The sequence below is a fragment of the Tursiops truncatus genome, chromosome X (genome assembly GCF_011762595.2).
Source record: "Tursiops truncatus isolate mTurTru1 chromosome X, mTurTru1.mat.Y, whole genome shotgun sequence".
In the NCBI taxonomy this organism is placed as follows: Eukaryota; Metazoa; Chordata; class Mammalia; order Artiodactyla; family Delphinidae; genus Tursiops; species Tursiops truncatus.
Window position 1 is genome coordinate 20,362,092 of NC_047055.1, and position 17,231 is coordinate 20,379,322.

The window sequence follows — 17,231 nt, forward strand, 5'->3', positions numbered from 1 at the left end:
TAGTGTAATGAACCCCCATGTACTTATCACCTGTTTCCAACAACCATCAACCAGTCCTGCCCCATTCACAGCCCCAGTTCATCTTCCTGCCCCATTCACAGCCCCAGTTCATCAACCAGTCCTGCCCCATTCACAGCCCCAGTTCAATCTCAGCCATATCATTTCAGCTGTAAATATTTCACTATGTATTTCTAAAATATAAGAACTCTTTAAAAACATAACCATGATGGCATTGTCCCACCTGAAAAACCCCAATAATTCTTTAACAGCAAAAATCCAGTTATAATTCAAATTTCCAATTATCTCAGAAGTAGCTAAGCTTTTTTAAAACTTTTTTAAAAATCAGAATGCATGTAAGGTCTATACATTGTCATTGGTTGATATGTCATATGTATCCTTTTTAATCTGTAGGTTCTCCCTCCATTTATGTATTATTTCCCTTGTAATTTATTTGGTGAAGAAACTGGATTGTTTGCCTTTTGAGTTGCTCACAGTCTAGATTTTGCTGATTCCATCCCCACGGAGTATTTTACCATGTTCACTTATGTACTGTATTTCCTGTAAATTGGTCGAATTTACTTTTCAGACTATTTTTTGTTTCTGAGGCTATATCTCCATACATTTATATTATAGCCCCAGCACTTATTTATTTTATAACTGACCTCCCACCCCCCACCTCTGGCAACCAGCCAATCTGTTCTCTGGGTCTATGAGTTAGGTTTTCTTTTTTTTTAGATTCCACATATCAGTGAGATCATATGGTATTTTTCTTTCTCTGTCTGACTTATTTCATTTAGCATAATAGCCTCAAGGTCCATCCACATTGTCTCAAATGGCAGGATTTCCTTCTCTTTAATGGCTGAGTAATGTTCCATTGTATACATTTACACCACATTTTCTTTATCCATTCATCCATCGATGGACGCTTAGGTTGTTTGCATGTCTTGGCTATTGTAAATAGTGCTGTAACGAACATGGGGGTGCAGGTAGGTATCTTTTCAAGTTAGTGTCTTCATTTCCTTCAAATAAATTCCCAGGAGTGGAATTTGGAATTGCTGGATCATATGGTAACTCTATTTTTAATTTTTTGAGGAACCTCCATACTGTTTTCTACATTTCCTTAACCAATTCCCACCAACAGTGTAGGAGGGTTCCCTTTTCTCCACATCCTCTCCAGCATTTATTATTTGTAGACTTTTTGATGATGGCCATTCTAACAAGTGTGAGGTGATATCTCATTGTAGCTTTGATTTGCATTTCCCTGACGATTAGTGATATTTAGTACCTTTTCACGTATCTGAAGCCATATGTTGGAATTTGAACAATCTTGTGTTCCTGTGTTTTATGTTAGCGTGCAAATGTGTTGTTTAATCCAAGTTTGCCTTTGTTTTAGCATTAGCCATGTGTCCCATTAAAATTATGCAGCAGAAATTATAATATGGCTACATTTTCAATGACAAAAGATTTTAAAGAAAGCCTAAGTGAGAACACTTAAGAGCCATTTAAGTATTTAAAATACTTGGGGCAAATTAAATTTATATTCAAGTTTGATGTTAACATTGCATTATTACCTTGTAAATTAACAGACTGCATATTTCATATCAAAACCTGACTTTTAAAAAGATAGAAAATCCACAGATTTTTATAAGTAATTCAGTGATAATTTTCTAATTTCAATGCCTTCAACTTTAGACTGCAGAGATGAATGAACGCTTGCAGAAAATGGGAGAGTCTTCTCTGAGAAATTTTAGAATGGACACTGAACAAAGTTTGTACAAGTTTGAAGGAGAAGATTATAGAGAAAAACAGAAGGTAACTTTTTACCCTCAACCATTAGATTCTCAAATTAGCATTTCTTCCCGTAACAATTATATATTTAACAAAACACTGGCACTTACCTATCACAATACTGTGCTACAGCGTGAAAGTGATGTATGTCAAAATGATCTTATCTAAGGGCTGGTTTATTATTATTATTATTACCACCACCATCAACATCATTTTTGCTGTTGCTGCTACTACCACTACCACCACTTTTGTTTTTGAGAAGCAGTATAGGATGTGGTTGAGTTCCTGGATTCTAAAGCTGAAATCACAACTCGATCACTAATTGACTTAAATTTTTTTTTATTGAAGTATAGTTGATTTACAATGTTGTGTTACTTTTAGGTATACAGCAAAGCGATTCAGTTATACATACATATGTATTATTTTCAGATTCTTTTCCCTTATAGGTTATTACAAAATATTGAGTATAGTTCCCTGTGCTGTACAGTAGGTCTTTGTTGGTTATCTATTTTATATGTAGTAGTGTGTATATGTTAATCCCAAACTCCTAATTTATCCTTCCCCTCCTTTCCCCTTTGGTAACCATAATTAAGTGACTTTGGATAATCAGTTTTTTCACCTATCAAATGGAGATTGGAGTAATTACATTATAGAGTAATTAGAACAAAATATGTAGCACTTAGTATTAATTATATTAGTAATAATATTATTGTTAACATATAGTTACTTAAATGCCAGAAGGACTTTGTTACAGGTGGTCTCATTTATAAAAGAATGCCTTGTAATATACTTCATGGACAACAAAGGTCTCTTGAAGAAATGGGAATTTTATTTATTTTGTCTGTTTAAACTGAAATTATGGCTGTAATTTTAAAAACTTTTAATTTTCAAATGACTTCAGACTTTATTGCAAAAACTAGTAAAGAGTTCACATATATCCTTCACTCAGCTTCCCCTAATGTTAACAATTTACTTAATCATATTACAGTGATCAAGTCCAGGAAATTAACATGTTTTCCCCCTAATGTCCTCTCCCTGTTCCAGGGTTTATAATCCAGGATCCCACATTGCAGTTTTTAAAAACAGAGTTTTATTTTTAAGAGCAGTTTTAGGTTCACAGCAAAATCAAGTGGAAAATACAAAGACTTCCCATATTCCATCTGCCTCCCTCCAACAGCTTCCTCCACTGTCAACATCCCACACCAGTCGAACCTACACTGACATCATTATCATTCAAAGTCCATCGTTTACATTAGGATTCACTTTTGGTGTTGTACAGTCTGTGGGTTTGGATAAATGTATAAATGACTGGTATCCACCATTATGATATCCAGAATAGTTTCACTGCCCTAAAAACCCTCTGTGTGCTGCCTGTTAATCCCACCCTCCCGTCAACCCCTAGCAACAACTGATCTTTGCACTTTCTCCATAGTCTTGCCCTTTCCAGAATATTATATAGTTGGAATCATACAGTATGTAGCCTTTTCCAATTGGCTTCTTTCACTTAGTAATATGCATTTAAAGTTCCTTCATGTCTTTTCATGGCTTGATAGCTCATTTCTTTGTAGTGTTGAGTTATATTCCATTTTCTGGAGGTACTACAGCTTATTTATGCATTTATCTACTGAAGGACATCTTGGTTGCTTCCAAGTTTTGATAATTATGAATAAAGCTGCCATAAACATTTATGTGCAGGTTTTTGTGTGGACATAGATTTTCAACTCCTTTGGGTAAATCCCAAGGAGCACGATTGTTGGATTGTATGGTAAGAGTATGTTTAATTTTGTAAGAAACTGCCAGCCTGTGTTCCAAAGTGGCCATACTATTTTACATTCCCGTGGGCAGTGAATGAGAGTTCCTGTTTGCGCCACATTCTCACCAGCATTTGGTGTTGACAGTGTTCTGGATTTTTGCCATTTTAGTAGGTGTGTAGTAGTATGTCTTTGTTTTAGTTTGCATTTCACTCATGACATATGATGGGGAGCATCTTTTCATTTGCTTATTTGCCATCTGTATATTTCATCGGGGAAGTGTCTCCTCAGATCTTTCGCCCATTTAAAAATCAGAATGGTTGTTTTCTTATTGTTGAGTTTTAAGAGTTCTTTGTATATTTTGGATAATAGTCTCTTATCAGATATGTCTTTTGCAAACAATTTCTCCCAGTCTGTGGCTTGTCTTCTCATTCTCTTGACCCACATTGCATTTTGTTGCTGTGTCTCCTTGGTCTCTTCTAATCTGTGATAGTTCTCAGTCTTTCTTTGTTTTTCATGACTCTTGAAGAGTATTGTTCAGTTGTCTTGTAGTTTGAATCTCACTTTGGGGTTGTTCGACATTTTTTTCATGATTTGATTGATATTATGCATTTTTAGCAAGAATGTGTTGGAAGGGATGTTACGTCTTTCTCAGTACATCATACCAGGGAACATATGACATCACTATGTCATGTTACTGGGGACAGTAACCTTAGTCACGTTGTTGAGGTGATGTCTGCTGGCTTTTTCCACTGTAGAGTTCCCATTTTTCCCTTTGTAATTGATAAGTATCTTGGTGGGGGGAGATACGCCTCAAATTTTTGCCCACTGGTTTTAGCATCTCTTGGTGGAGTTTGCCTGCAATAGTTATTGCGGTGTTTACTTAACGGTAATTTTGTATTTCCTTCATTCCATCTACATTTATTAATTGGGATTTTTCTGTAAGGAAGAGCTGTCCCTTCTCCCCATTTATTTATGTACTCTTTTATTTATATCAACATGGACTCAAGGAGAGTTATTTTTTGAGTTATAATACAATTCTATCATTTTTATTTTGTTACTCAAATTGTTCTATAAAGCTGTTAAATTTTTTAACTGACAGAATGAATTTTTTAAAATAAAAAAGCTTATTCTTAGGTATTGATTTTACTGAAAAATCAGAGGTGAGCCATTTTAATTTGCATTGCAACTAGTATGTTGATAATGCTTTGTTGCTGTCATTATTTCTGGTTAGTTTTTAGTATCTTGACCAAAATCTATGTGGTTATTCTATCTATAACCTTAATTCAGACTACTTATGGCTTACTCTGAGGAGATGGAGGTGACAGCCTGCATACACAGAGTGCAAACTGCCTTCCTAATATGCTTTTTAGATCTCATTATGTGATATGAATTTTATTAATTTTACAATTATTCCCTTGGGCTTATTGTTATTATAAGTGTTTTATAAAGTAACAGTGAAAAGTCTAAATATCAGTGGTGCTTCCTACCTACTTTCTTAGAGGAAAATTAGGCTTAGTAAAATATTTGTCCATTTCTAATATAACAAGTTTTCCTGTGTTTCTAATTCTAGCAAAATAATGATGTACAGATATAAAGAAATTCTGATGATAACAATTATGATGACTTTTATAATTGACTGACTAAATCAGATTTTTTTCTGAATATTCTGAGTTGAAATTATATTTTTATTATGTCTTTCCATATTTTCTAGATAGGTTCATAAAATAAGTTCATACTGTCCTTTGAAGAGAATTGAAAACCTGCAAGAATGTTGTTCATACATATGGAAATTGCACAGTGAGGTAGATTTTTATATAAGATTTATCGAACCAGTTGCATTAGTTTATAACCATACCTGGTGAATTAAGTCATAATGACTGAAATTGATTCTGAATAAATTAACCTGAATAAGTTTGTATTAATGTAGTCTTATCTAAAACAAACTAATTTAGCATGATTTATTCTGTTTTTGAAAATCCAGGAATTGGCCTTTAATACTTATTTCACATTTGAATATCTAAACCTTCAAACAAGTATAGGTTAAATGGCCAAATACATTACTTTTAGAAAGTTAAGTTATTATTGATTTTTCATCCCAATCGAGACAAATAAATATTGGTTATTAAAAAATATCTTTTCGGGCTTCCCTGGTGGCGCAGTGGTTGAGAGTCCGCCTGCCGATGCAGGGGACATGGGTTCGTGCCCTGGTCTGGGAAGATCCCGCATGCCGCGGAGCGGCTAGGCCCGTGAGCCATGGCTGCTGAGCTTGTGCGTCCGGAGCCTGTGCTCTGCAATGGGAGAGGCCGCAACAGTGAGAGGCCCGCGTACCGCAAAAAAAAAAAAAAAAATCTTTTCTATTACTGTCATCTCACATTAACCCATCTGAGGGGAAAAACAAAACAAAACTCATCATGTTACATAACTCACATTATCCATCTCGTGAACTTTTAGAGGTAAAAGAGACATTTAGTCTAACCTTGTTTGTGATTAAGAAATCCCATCGATAACATCTAGGACAGTTATCTAGCCTCTGTTTTTTTTTCTTCCCCCCATCCAACCTCTGGTTGAACTCGGTATTGTTGGGATTCTTATTCAGGATATTTCATTTCACTGTGTTATATTCTCTGGTTCTCAGAATACTTCTATTTTTTAAAAAATATTTATTTATTTGGTTGCACCGGGTCTTAGTTGTGGCACACAGGCTCCTTAGATGAGGCAGGCGGGCACCTTAGTTGTGGCACGTGGGCTCCTTAGTTGAGGCAGGTGGGCTTCTAAGTTGTAGCATGCAAAAAACTCTTAGTTGTGGCATGCAAACTCTTAGTTGCAGCATGCATGTGGGATATAGTTCCCTGACCAGGGATTGAACCTGGGGCCCCTGCATTGGGAGCACAGAGTCTTATCCACTGTGCCACCAGGGAAGTACCTCAAAATACTTCTTATTTGGCTTATAAGCTCCTTGGTGGAAGAGATTGTTTTATTCACTTTTGTATCCTTGACACTTGCAAATAGGTACTTAAGACATATTTGTTAAATTATATTGAGTAGCAATCTACTTTCTTGTGACTTTCCATGTTGGTTTTAATCTTATAGATCAACAAAGAACATTTTTTTCTATCTGATAGACTTTTCCATATGTGGATGCCACCATTTTGTCTTTAGTCTTTACTTCTCTAGACACAGAGTTTATGATTTCTAACCATTCTAGTCATCTTAGTTTATCTTCCACTCTTAAAATGTGATAACAAGGTTAGAACTCAGCCTGTAGATGAGGTCAAATAGAGTGGGACCATTAATTGTATTGGATTGGCCAAAAAGTGCCTTCGGTTTTTAAGTAAAAATAAAAGACACATTTTTCATTTTCACCAAGAACTTCATTGAACAACGTATTCACCCTGTTGTTTCACTACCTTCTGGCATTTTTCAGGCAACTTCATAATTCCATCTTCCCAAAACTTTTTATCTTTTTGAGCAGAGAACTGTTCGAGGTTCCTTCTACAGTCTTCCAGGGAATTGAAATTTTTTTCCATTAAGAGAATTTTGTAAAGACCAAAATAATTGGAAATCTGAAGGTGCAATGTCTGCTGAATACGGCAGATGAATCAGAACTTCCCAGCCAAGCTGTAACAGTTTTTGTCTGGTCCTCAAAGAAACATGCGGTCTTGTGTTACCCTGATGGAAGATTATGCATTTTCTGTTGACTAATCATCGAGTGCTGCTTTCAGTTGGTCTAATTGGGAGCAGTACTTGTTGGAATTAATCATTTGGATTTCCAGAAGGAGCTCATAACAGAGAACTCCCTTCCAATCCCACCATATACACAACATCACCTTCTTTGGATGAAGACTGACCTTTGGTGTGGTTGGTGGTGGTTCATTTCACTTGCCCCACGATCTCTTCCATTCCACATTACTGTACAGTACCCACTTTTCATCACCCGTCACAATTTGTTTTAAAATGGAACATTTTCATTATGTTTAAGTAGAGCGGAAATATGGTCAAGAAGGTTTTTTTCGCTTAACTTATGTGGAACTCAAACATCAAAGCGATTCACATAACCAACCTAGTGCAAATATTTTCAGTGCTTGATTTGGATATTTTGAGTATGTTGGCTACCTCCCGCATGGTATACTGTTGATTGTTCTCAATAACTCGATTTGATCGCTATCAACTCCAACTGGTCTACCTGACTGTGGAGCATCGTCCAGTGAGAAATCTCCAGCATGAAACTTCGCAAACCACTTTTGACACGTTCGATCAGTCACAGCACCTTCTCCATACACTGCACAAATCTTTTTTTTTTTTTTTTTGCTTTTCTACCTTTCTTGAAAAATAACGTATAATATGCTGGAAATGTTGCTTTTTTTCTTCCATCTTCAATGTTAAAATGGCTACACAAAAATTCACCAATTTTGATAAGTCTTTTTTTTTAAATGCATGCTGATATGACAGCTGTCACATACAATCTAACAGAATTATTTCCAATGAAGTTAAAGACAAGTAAGTGCTACTAGAGCCATCTTACAGAAAAAACCAAACAAAACTTTTAGCCAGCCCAATAGATTAATGGCCTCTTTTGTGTAAAAGTAGTAGGCTAGGCACTGTGAAATCAAGAAAAATATCTGAACTAGAAAAGCATACCTACAGACTCAGAACTTTATATTGTCACTTTTGTATATTGACTTTTAAATTGCATTTTCCAGCTGATATTGGGGTAAAGTTTTGTAAGGCTACCAAATCATTGTTCACACCACTTTGGATATTTAATAATAACTTACATTTAACTCTTGGCAGTTTACCTAATGCTTTCACATATATGGTCACATTTAATCCTCGGAGTAGGTATTATTATTATTCCCATTTTACAGATGGAGAAAATAATTTCTTCAGAGTTATACAGTTGGTAAAGTGGCAGAACCTGGTTTCAAATTCAGGTCTTTCTGATTCCACTGGCTTTTCCCACAGCTACCTTACCAAGAGGTCTTATTTTAAAATTTCTCTTGATTTGAAGGGATATGTGGCTGTCATGTTGATATTTATTATTTATGCCTTTCAGCTATTTTCTAATTCATACACTTAACACAGTTACCAGAACCAATATTAGTCTTCCTCCTATATTAGACGCTATTTATTTATTTTGACATAAAATATTAACCAGATTATGCAAATTCTTCTCAATCACTAAGCAAGAGCTAAGTTTCAAACTTCCTTTAAAAAAAAAAGAAAACCATCCTTGCACTTGCACCTAAACTTGGTATACAGTATGAGGTTTTGGAAGTTGGGATGTATAACTGACTCATAAAGCAAGTTTTTTTTTTAATTGAAGTATAGTTGATTTACAATATTGTGTTAGTTTCAAGTGTACAGCAAAGTGATTTAGTTACTTCTTTTTCAGATTCTTTTGGGGTGCATGTATCTTTTCCAATTAGAGTTTTACAAAGCAAGTTTTGATTCTTCCTAATGGCTTTGGTTTTCTCGCACTTCTACAACCTTGATGTGCTTGATATTTATAAAAAAATTTGGAATTATTAAACTCCTCATTCTTGTTTTCGTGTATAGCTTGGAATGGTGGAATGGATTGAACCTCCCAAACGAGAACGCAAAGCCAACTATGCGGTGGATGCCTACTTCAGAGAGGCTTTACGTGTTAGTGAGCCAAAGATTCCAAAGGTAAAGCAGTATGAGGCCAGGTTTTATGTCCTACAGTAGAATTGTCTCGTAACGTGGTCTCTGATTCAGATTTACTTATATTAGTGCTAAATCTTAGTCCCTAAAATATAACAATACAGAAAAGTACTTGATATGCTCTAGCCATATAAATGGATTCCATTGTATTTATTTTTCTATATATAAAAGAAATAATAAAAGATAAGTGTGTTCACTTCATGTACTGAAAACAAATATATATGTAATGCATTTTCTCCCCCGCAGGCTCCACGACCTCCAAAACAGCCAAATATTCAGGATTTTCAGTTTTTCCCACCACGCTTATTTGAGCTCCTCGAAAAGGAAATTCTTTATTATAGGAAGACCATAGGCTATAAGGTAATTTTTCAGTTTTTTGGATTAGCATAATACAATCTTTTAAGCTAATATAATGTATCAAGCTAGACTAGAAAGTGTTCCATTTTAATGTGAGAGAACTTAAGAGTAAGTCAAAATAGTGGTGTTTTTAAAACCAAAGAGGGGGTTTAACTAGAAGCAAAGCATCAAGCTACCCAATCACCAGTAAGATCATCACTAAATGAGATTAGAGGAGAATTATCCAATATTTCAAAATAGTAATACCATTTTAATAATTCTCGTATTCAGGTGCTCGAAGAATATGTAGAATAAACAATAGGTATGTGTTTAAATAGAAGTGAATGTATAATAGATGATAGGAAATGTTTGATTATTTTCCTCAAAATGACCAAGAAATAGTATTTTTGTGTTTATTGCTTGTAGATTGATAGAAGCCCTGTTGGTGGTTAGTAGATTGTGATCACTTAGGTGTTAAAATAATGATAAACACGATAATGAATTATGGAACTTAAAAATGATCTTTTGGAATTCAAATTTCTTACTTATATAGGTAGATAAGAACCCGTTTGTAGTGAGTGAAATATAATGTCTGTCATACTTACAGCTATCACATTGAGAGATTAAGCATACCAGGTTATTTCTGTATGTTGAAATTGGCTTCCTAGTGAGTGGAAAGGGATGACCAAATAATAGTCAATAGTATGAACAAAATTATAAAAGTATTAACACTGTTATAATTTTATGAAGATTTATGTTTTATGAATTGGAAGCTGTGTTTTAAAATTTATTTTGTGAACTTTTATCACAAGTGGAACTGTGACCAGTTATTTTGATTAGTAACTGTAATATGCCTAGAAAAGCTCCATATATATATAAGATATTTAGTTAGTTAATATTTTCGAACTGAGGGAAGAGATATGGGGACATATGTATATGTATAACAAACTCACTTTGTTATAAAGCAGAAACTGACACACTATTGTAAAGCAGTTATACTCTAATAAAGATGTTAAAAAATATTTTGGAACTGAATGAATCTCTAGAGTGTTTCTACTATTTGTCCAAAGTGGGAGCACTGTCATTTGAAATAGAGCAAAAAAGTTTTGCTTGCTATTTATGTACCAAAGTTTAGATATATATAAATAGGGACAAGAAACTTAAGGTGAATATAAGTGGAAATATATATAAATAGGAACAAGAAAGTTAGGGTGAATATAAGTATAAAAATATATAAAGTGGTTAGGGAAATATGATTAAATTTGAATGTATTTAACCAACAGGACTGGATAAAATCCTTCTTAGGAAGTTGTAGAAGAGTACAGGAATCATGGTTGAACATCGGATCAGGCATAAAACCAGTTTCAAAGAAAGTGAAAACAGCGATATGGTAGAAGAAACAGGCAAGTTATAGGTTTAAAATGTAAAATAAAAATAGTAAAATTAATAAAGTAGTGAATAAGATTTCACGAGGTAAACAAATATATACATGATCCCACTAAGAATTATTAAACATTTTAGGTTTAGATCATTATTTTCTGTTAACTTTTATTGACTATTATTAGTGAGACTTAAAGGAGAATTAGATTGAAATGTTAGACCCCAGTAATCAACCAAATATCTGTGTAGAGCATCTTATAATTGAATAAATGTTTTACCACATACTTCATTTGATTTCTTAGAAACCCTGCGAGATAGGTGTTATTATCACCTCTATATAATAGGTGAGGAAACAAGTTCAGTGAGGTTAAATGACTTGTTCAAGGTCAGGTAGCTAACAGAGTTGCCAAGGGTGCTGGTCTCAAACACAGGTTCTGAGCATTCAAATGCTATGCTCTTTCCACTCAGACATTCTGGGCTATTTCTGCATCTGACATAACTCTGCTTCTTTCTGCAGCCCTAAATAAGGACTGTGTTTACAGTGGTTTGACATGTTGTTTGGGAGGTGAGCCAAGTGGTAGTCAAGTAGCAGCAATAAAAAAATCACCTCTGCTAATATAACTGTTTATGCTCCTTCTTTGGAGATACTGAAATTCTGTTCCCTGTGATAATACAGTGCCCACCACATTCTCGCCACAGCTCTGGTTTTAATGTAGATAGTGCCTTTCATTACAGGCGGTTTGTGGTTAAGGGTCAGGGTCTTACATGACAGTTGGGTGGTGGCCAGCTGGAAGGAGATGGAGGAGAGAGGAAACCTTAGAAGAGGGAGGAATGAAGGGACAGCTGCGAAGGGTGATAGGAAGGAGGAAGGTGCAAGAAGAGAGGAAAGGGATGAGTGAGCAGAGGGGAGATGGCACGGCATCCATGCTGTGGCACCTTACTGTTTTCTGTTCCTCACCTCCCGGAGAGAAGTGACTGGAGAGGGAGTGTGAGTGAAAGGAGGACTGTTTTTCATTTAATACATATTTATCGAGTGCTCCCCTATGCCAGGTCCTATGTCAAGGTCTGAGGATAAACTGACGAATAAGACAGTGGGGGTTCCTCAGTGCACAGTACTCACGTTCTAATGGAGGAGACAGACATTAAGCTGAAAGCACAGCGTAGTGACGTTACTTGTTTTCAGTACTTACAAAGGGTGCTACGAGGGATCATAACGTGGGTATCTAGTGTGGAGTGGGAGATCAGGGAGGTGGTCCCTAAGGACCACCATTTAAGTTGAGATCAGAGAGATGCACAGGAATTAGCCAAGTGAAGTGTGGGACAGAAGCGTTCAGGTGGGGGAGCCACAGGTACAAAGGTGTTGTGGTAGGAAGGAGGATTGCCCCTTCAGAAACTGAAAGAAGGCCAGTGTTGCTAGGGAGTGGTGAGAAGGAGAATGACTTGAGATGAAACTGGTGAGTTGGTTGAGTTGGAGCAAGTGGAGCATTGAACATTAATTATAGGTCATATTAATTAGGTTGAACTTCAGAGCAAAGAAAGCCTTTGAGATGTTTTTAAGGCAAAGGGGTAGGTGGGTGATGGAATAATAACAGCAGATAGTTATTTAGTCCTTACTTGTGTTGCTTACTCTTCTTAGTTGTTGAGAAATGATTAGCTCAGTATTCTCAGAAGAGCCCTGGAACTACATACCCATTTTACAGGTGGGGAAACTGAGGCATACAGAGGTTGAGTAATTTGCCCTGAGTAATTTGCTCAAGGTCAAGCCACTTATAAGAGGTAGAATATGATCAGACTTACATTTTTAAAAATCACTCTGGCTGGGCTTCCCTGGTGGCGCAATGGTTGAGAGTCCGCCTGCCGATGCAGGGGACGCGGGTTCGTGCCCTGGTCCGGGAAGATCCCACATGCCGCGGAGCGGCTGGGCCCGTGAACCATGGCTGCTGAGCCTGCGCGTCCGGAGCCTGTGCTCCGCAATGGGAGAGGCCGCAACAGTGAGAGGCCTGCGTACCGCAAAAAAAAAAAAAAAAAATCACTCTGGTTGCAACACAGAGAATGGTGAGTTTCTCCAGGGAAACCAGCCAGGAGGCTGCTGCAGTGTGAAGATGCAAAGATGGTGGTGGCTGGGAGTGTGGTGGTGGCAGTGGGGGTGGAAGAAGAATCGACCCCCTACCACTCCACTCCTAGCCCCAGGCTCTCCTCAGCCCCATCCTGGATTGCCTTTGTACTGTCTTAAGACTTGCCTTGATCCTCTGTATGCCTACTTAGCTGGGGATTTACAAGACAAAGAAGAATACATTCTGGATGTTGGTTCTTTCTGAACCTTGTCTCTTCCATTCTTTACCAGGGGCTACAGACCTGAGCTAAGGTGGGTGCTTTAATTGGGTGGGTCTTGTGTTTGAGTACAGTTGTCCCTTGGTATCTGCGGGACATTGGTTCCAGAAGCCCACAAAGATACCACGATCCGTGAATGCTCAAGTCTCATATAAGATGGCGTAGTATTTGCATGTAACCTATGCAAATTCGCCCATATATTTTACATCATCTCTATATTACTTATAATACCTAATACAATGTGATTGCTATGTAAATAGGTATAAATACAATGTGAATCCTATGTAAATAGTTGCCAGCATGCAGCAGATTTAAGTTTTGCTTTTTGGAACTTTCTGCAATTTTTTCCTCAAATGTTTTTGATCTGAGGTTGCTTGAATCCACAGATGCAGAACCCGCGGATACGGAGGGCTGACTGTATAGACAGATGAGCATGGCATGTTAATCACTTGCAAAAGCTTCCTATAAAGGACGATATGATATTGATAAGTGTTGGGCATATCTTCTCAAGGATTCCTAGCATTGATTTTTTTCCCCCCCTACTAAACCGCCAGAAAACTAACCCAAGCCACAATATGAATGGAACAATAGTTTGTTCTCAGATGAACAGGACTGCTGTAGTGGAGTTTCCTGATATTCTCTACGTAGTTAGGTTCTCAAAAAGGGACTCCTTTCCCTCTTTCTGCTTAAATGATTGTTAGCTCAGGGGAGGGAGGTTTTGTCTGAAGCTGGGGGCATTGTGGTGCATGGTTCCATTTTGTCCATTTTGAGTCCCCACTGTCACATTCTGTAGTGACTTGGAGTGTGGTTAGTGAAGGGCTCAGTAGGCTTGAAGCAGTTGGTAAACAGCATTTTTCTTCAGGGCCTGCTTATTTGCATTTTTATTTTCTGTTTTGTTTTTTCCCCTCAATACTCAGCACAACAAGGTCACAGCAGTATTCCTGATAATAAGATCTGGAATTAAAGAGTTCTGTTTTATTTGAGGCTGAGAGAAGTAGTTGTTTGTTTTGTCCTAACCACTTGGTAGATAGCTGTGCATTATGTGCCAATTTTCCCTGCTGTCTAAGCTCTGACCTTGTTGCAGGTTAGACGTATTCAGAAGCTTCATTGCTCTTGTGACTTAAAGGAGTTACTTAATGCTTTTAATCACTTGCTCACTAAAACCCTTCCATTGGAAGAAGGTGACTGAATTGATATTTCAATTGCAGAAGTTTAAAAATCCGGAGTATCCAAAAGTCCCGTTGAGTCTAAGACATGGAGTGAAAGAGTTTTGCCATATTAGAAGCTGAAGAAAGCTGTAGGACATTCTAATATATATCTTCAATAAAAATTCTTTGGGAGGGGATATAAACATTTGACAAATGCAGGAAGTTCTATAATCTTTGTGAGTTTCCGTAATGTGTCATTGTGGGCCACCTGTTTTGTTGTGGTAGAATTAAAATACAGTGAGCTGATTTCAGGTTACTACTTTTATTTTGTGTGTTGTCACATTTAATTCAGTATTCCATATTTCTATGAAATGTTTGCTGAAGCTCCTAAGAAGCAAGGCCCCCCAAAAAGTTTTTCACTTTTCCATGGAACATAACTCTTAATCAGAAATTCCTTACTATCTGACTAGAAATCCAAATAATAATTGAGTTGTTTCCTTGAAAGATAACTTCTTGTATATTAAGTGTTACTGGGGGTCATCAGTAATATATACAGTATGAGTACTTGAGATACCATCTAGGTATCTGTTTAGTACTATTGGCCTATAATTCGTCTACTTAATTCTTTTATAGCACTTTGAAATCACTCTAGGAAGCTAAATGTCGATAAAACCTCATGAGGTAAAAAATGAATACCTTTTAAAAATAATAAATATTAAGAAGGAGATTATTTGTAGGAAGAGATACAGGAATTTAGGAATTACGAGTCATTTCTAATTCTAAAAATTTTAGCAGTTGTTTGAGTAATTTTTAGAACTAAAATTGTAAATGTGGGCTTCCCTGGTGGTGCAGTGGTTGAGAGTCCGCCTGCCGATGCAGGGGACACGGGTTCGTGCCCTGGTCCGGGAAGATCCCATGTGCCGCGGAGCGGCTGGGCCCATGAGCCATGGCCGCTGAGCCTGCGCGTCCGGAGCCTGTGCTCCGCAACGGGAGAGGCCACAACAGTGACAGGCCCGCATACCGCAGAAGAATTTTAAAAAATTAAAAGAAAAATAAAATTGTAAATGTAACATTGATGAAGTCATTCTAAAGTTTTGCTGTATTAAAAATATGGGCAGTCGATCCTAAAATCTAATGGTATGTTATAATATTCTGATTTTGCCTTTATTAAAGTTCAGGTGGAAAATTTTTAGTATTGAAGATATCTACATAGAATAAAAAGTTCATTTTGTGTGGGTATATTATCCATTTTCTGTCATAAAATTAGATGTTTGTGAAATATTTTGTTAAAGTATGGTTTGTCAGGTATGGAAAGTTTGAAGCATTTTGGTAGAGAAATATCTTAAGATTAAAGAGGTTTTCCTCAATGAAAGTTAAAATTTATGGCCAAAGTAATTTCACCAGCAACTGAAGGGGTCTGTTAAACTTTTAAAGCTATGTCTGTAATTTTTTTCAACATTTTATTATGAAAAATTTCCAAACAGAAAAATGTCAAAATAATTATACAGTAAACACCCATATACACACCACATATATTTTCCAATTTACATTTTACTGTATTTGCTTTATCACCTATTTGTCCGTTTCTCCAGCTTTCTATCAAATGGATATCCTTCTTATTTCTTTATGAATTTCAAAGTTGCAGACATAAGTATATTTCACCCGGAAACACTTCAACATGTATATCATTAGCCAGAGTTCAATATTTATTTGATTCTTTTTAAGATAAAAGTTATATACATTGAAATATATAAATCTTGTGTGCCATTTGGTGAATTTTGACAAATGCATACGCCTATATAACTGAAGCCCCTATAAAGATATAGAAAGTGCCCCTTCCCAGTCAATCCTCATATTCATTCCCCAGACACAACCACTGTTCTGATATTATTTTCATCTGTAGATTAGTTTTTTTGTTCCAGAGTTTCACATAAATGGAATCATATATTATGTGTAAGGCTTCTTTCACTTAGCATAGTGTTTTTGAGATTCATCTATGTTGTCCCATTATCAATGGTGCATTCCTTTTTATTGCCGAGTACTATTCCATTGTAAGGATATACCACAGTTTGCTTATCCAGTCTCTTGTTGATGGACATCTGGACTGCTTTCTGGGTTTTGGCTCTTGTGAGTAAAGCTGCTATAAACATTCTCCTAAAAGTCTTTGTATAGATATGTTAGGAATGGAATTGCTGGTGTGCCTGTGATTTAAAAGTGGAATTTAGCTATTGAAAAAAGTGATTTTAAATCATGCATATCACTGGACTACATTTCATTTTTAATTTACACCTTCTTTTCCATTTCCATTTGCTACCATCCTAGGCCAGGTGATCATACGTCATTTCTAGATTACAACAGTTTAGCTGGTTCTCTTGCCTCTAGTTGCTTCCTCACTTCAATCCATCCAGCACAAGGCTTGCAGGTGAAAACAGTACTCCTTTGGTGAAAGATCTCCAATGGCTTGCTGTTGCCTACTGTGTAGTTTCAGAAGGCCCTCTAATTCTGTTTCCCCCTGACCTTGTTTCTTATCCCGTCTCAACATAAACCTTATATATGCTCCTTCCTGTTTTTGCCTTACCGTTTTTGCTTTACTGCTCCAGCCTAGAATATTCGTTCTCTCTTCTCCATCTCCCCAAATTCTTATAGTTCTTAGAGTATAGCTCAGAATTCCGCAGCTAGGTTGTGAGCTCCTTGTGGGCAAGGACCATGTCCACTATTTTTTATATTCCAGTGAACACCTATCATAGTGCTATGGACAAAATAGACATTTAGTCATTACTTACTAATTTGATTGTCTCGTACTGATGATTAT

At 36.5% G+C, this 17,231-nt stretch overlaps 1 protein-coding gene across 7 annotated transcripts in view; it reads left to right on the plus strand.

Moving 5' to 3' along the window:
• The window catches only part of SMARCA1 (SNF2 related chromatin remodeling ATPase 1), a 68,879-nt gene that overhangs the window by 30,859 nt on the left and 20,789 nt on the right, over window positions 1-17,231 (plus strand). For all 7 annotated transcript variants that reach the window (XM_033849671.2, XM_033849669.2, XM_033849674.2 and 4 more), the window contains 3 exons: window positions 1,693-1,812; window positions 9,099-9,209; window positions 9,471-9,584. In XM_033849671.2, coding sequence (XP_033705562.1) covers window positions 1,693-1,812; window positions 9,099-9,209; window positions 9,471-9,584 — 345 coding nt within the window. The remainder of the gene's footprint in view (window positions 1-1,692; window positions 1,813-9,098; window positions 9,210-9,470; window positions 9,585-17,231) is intronic.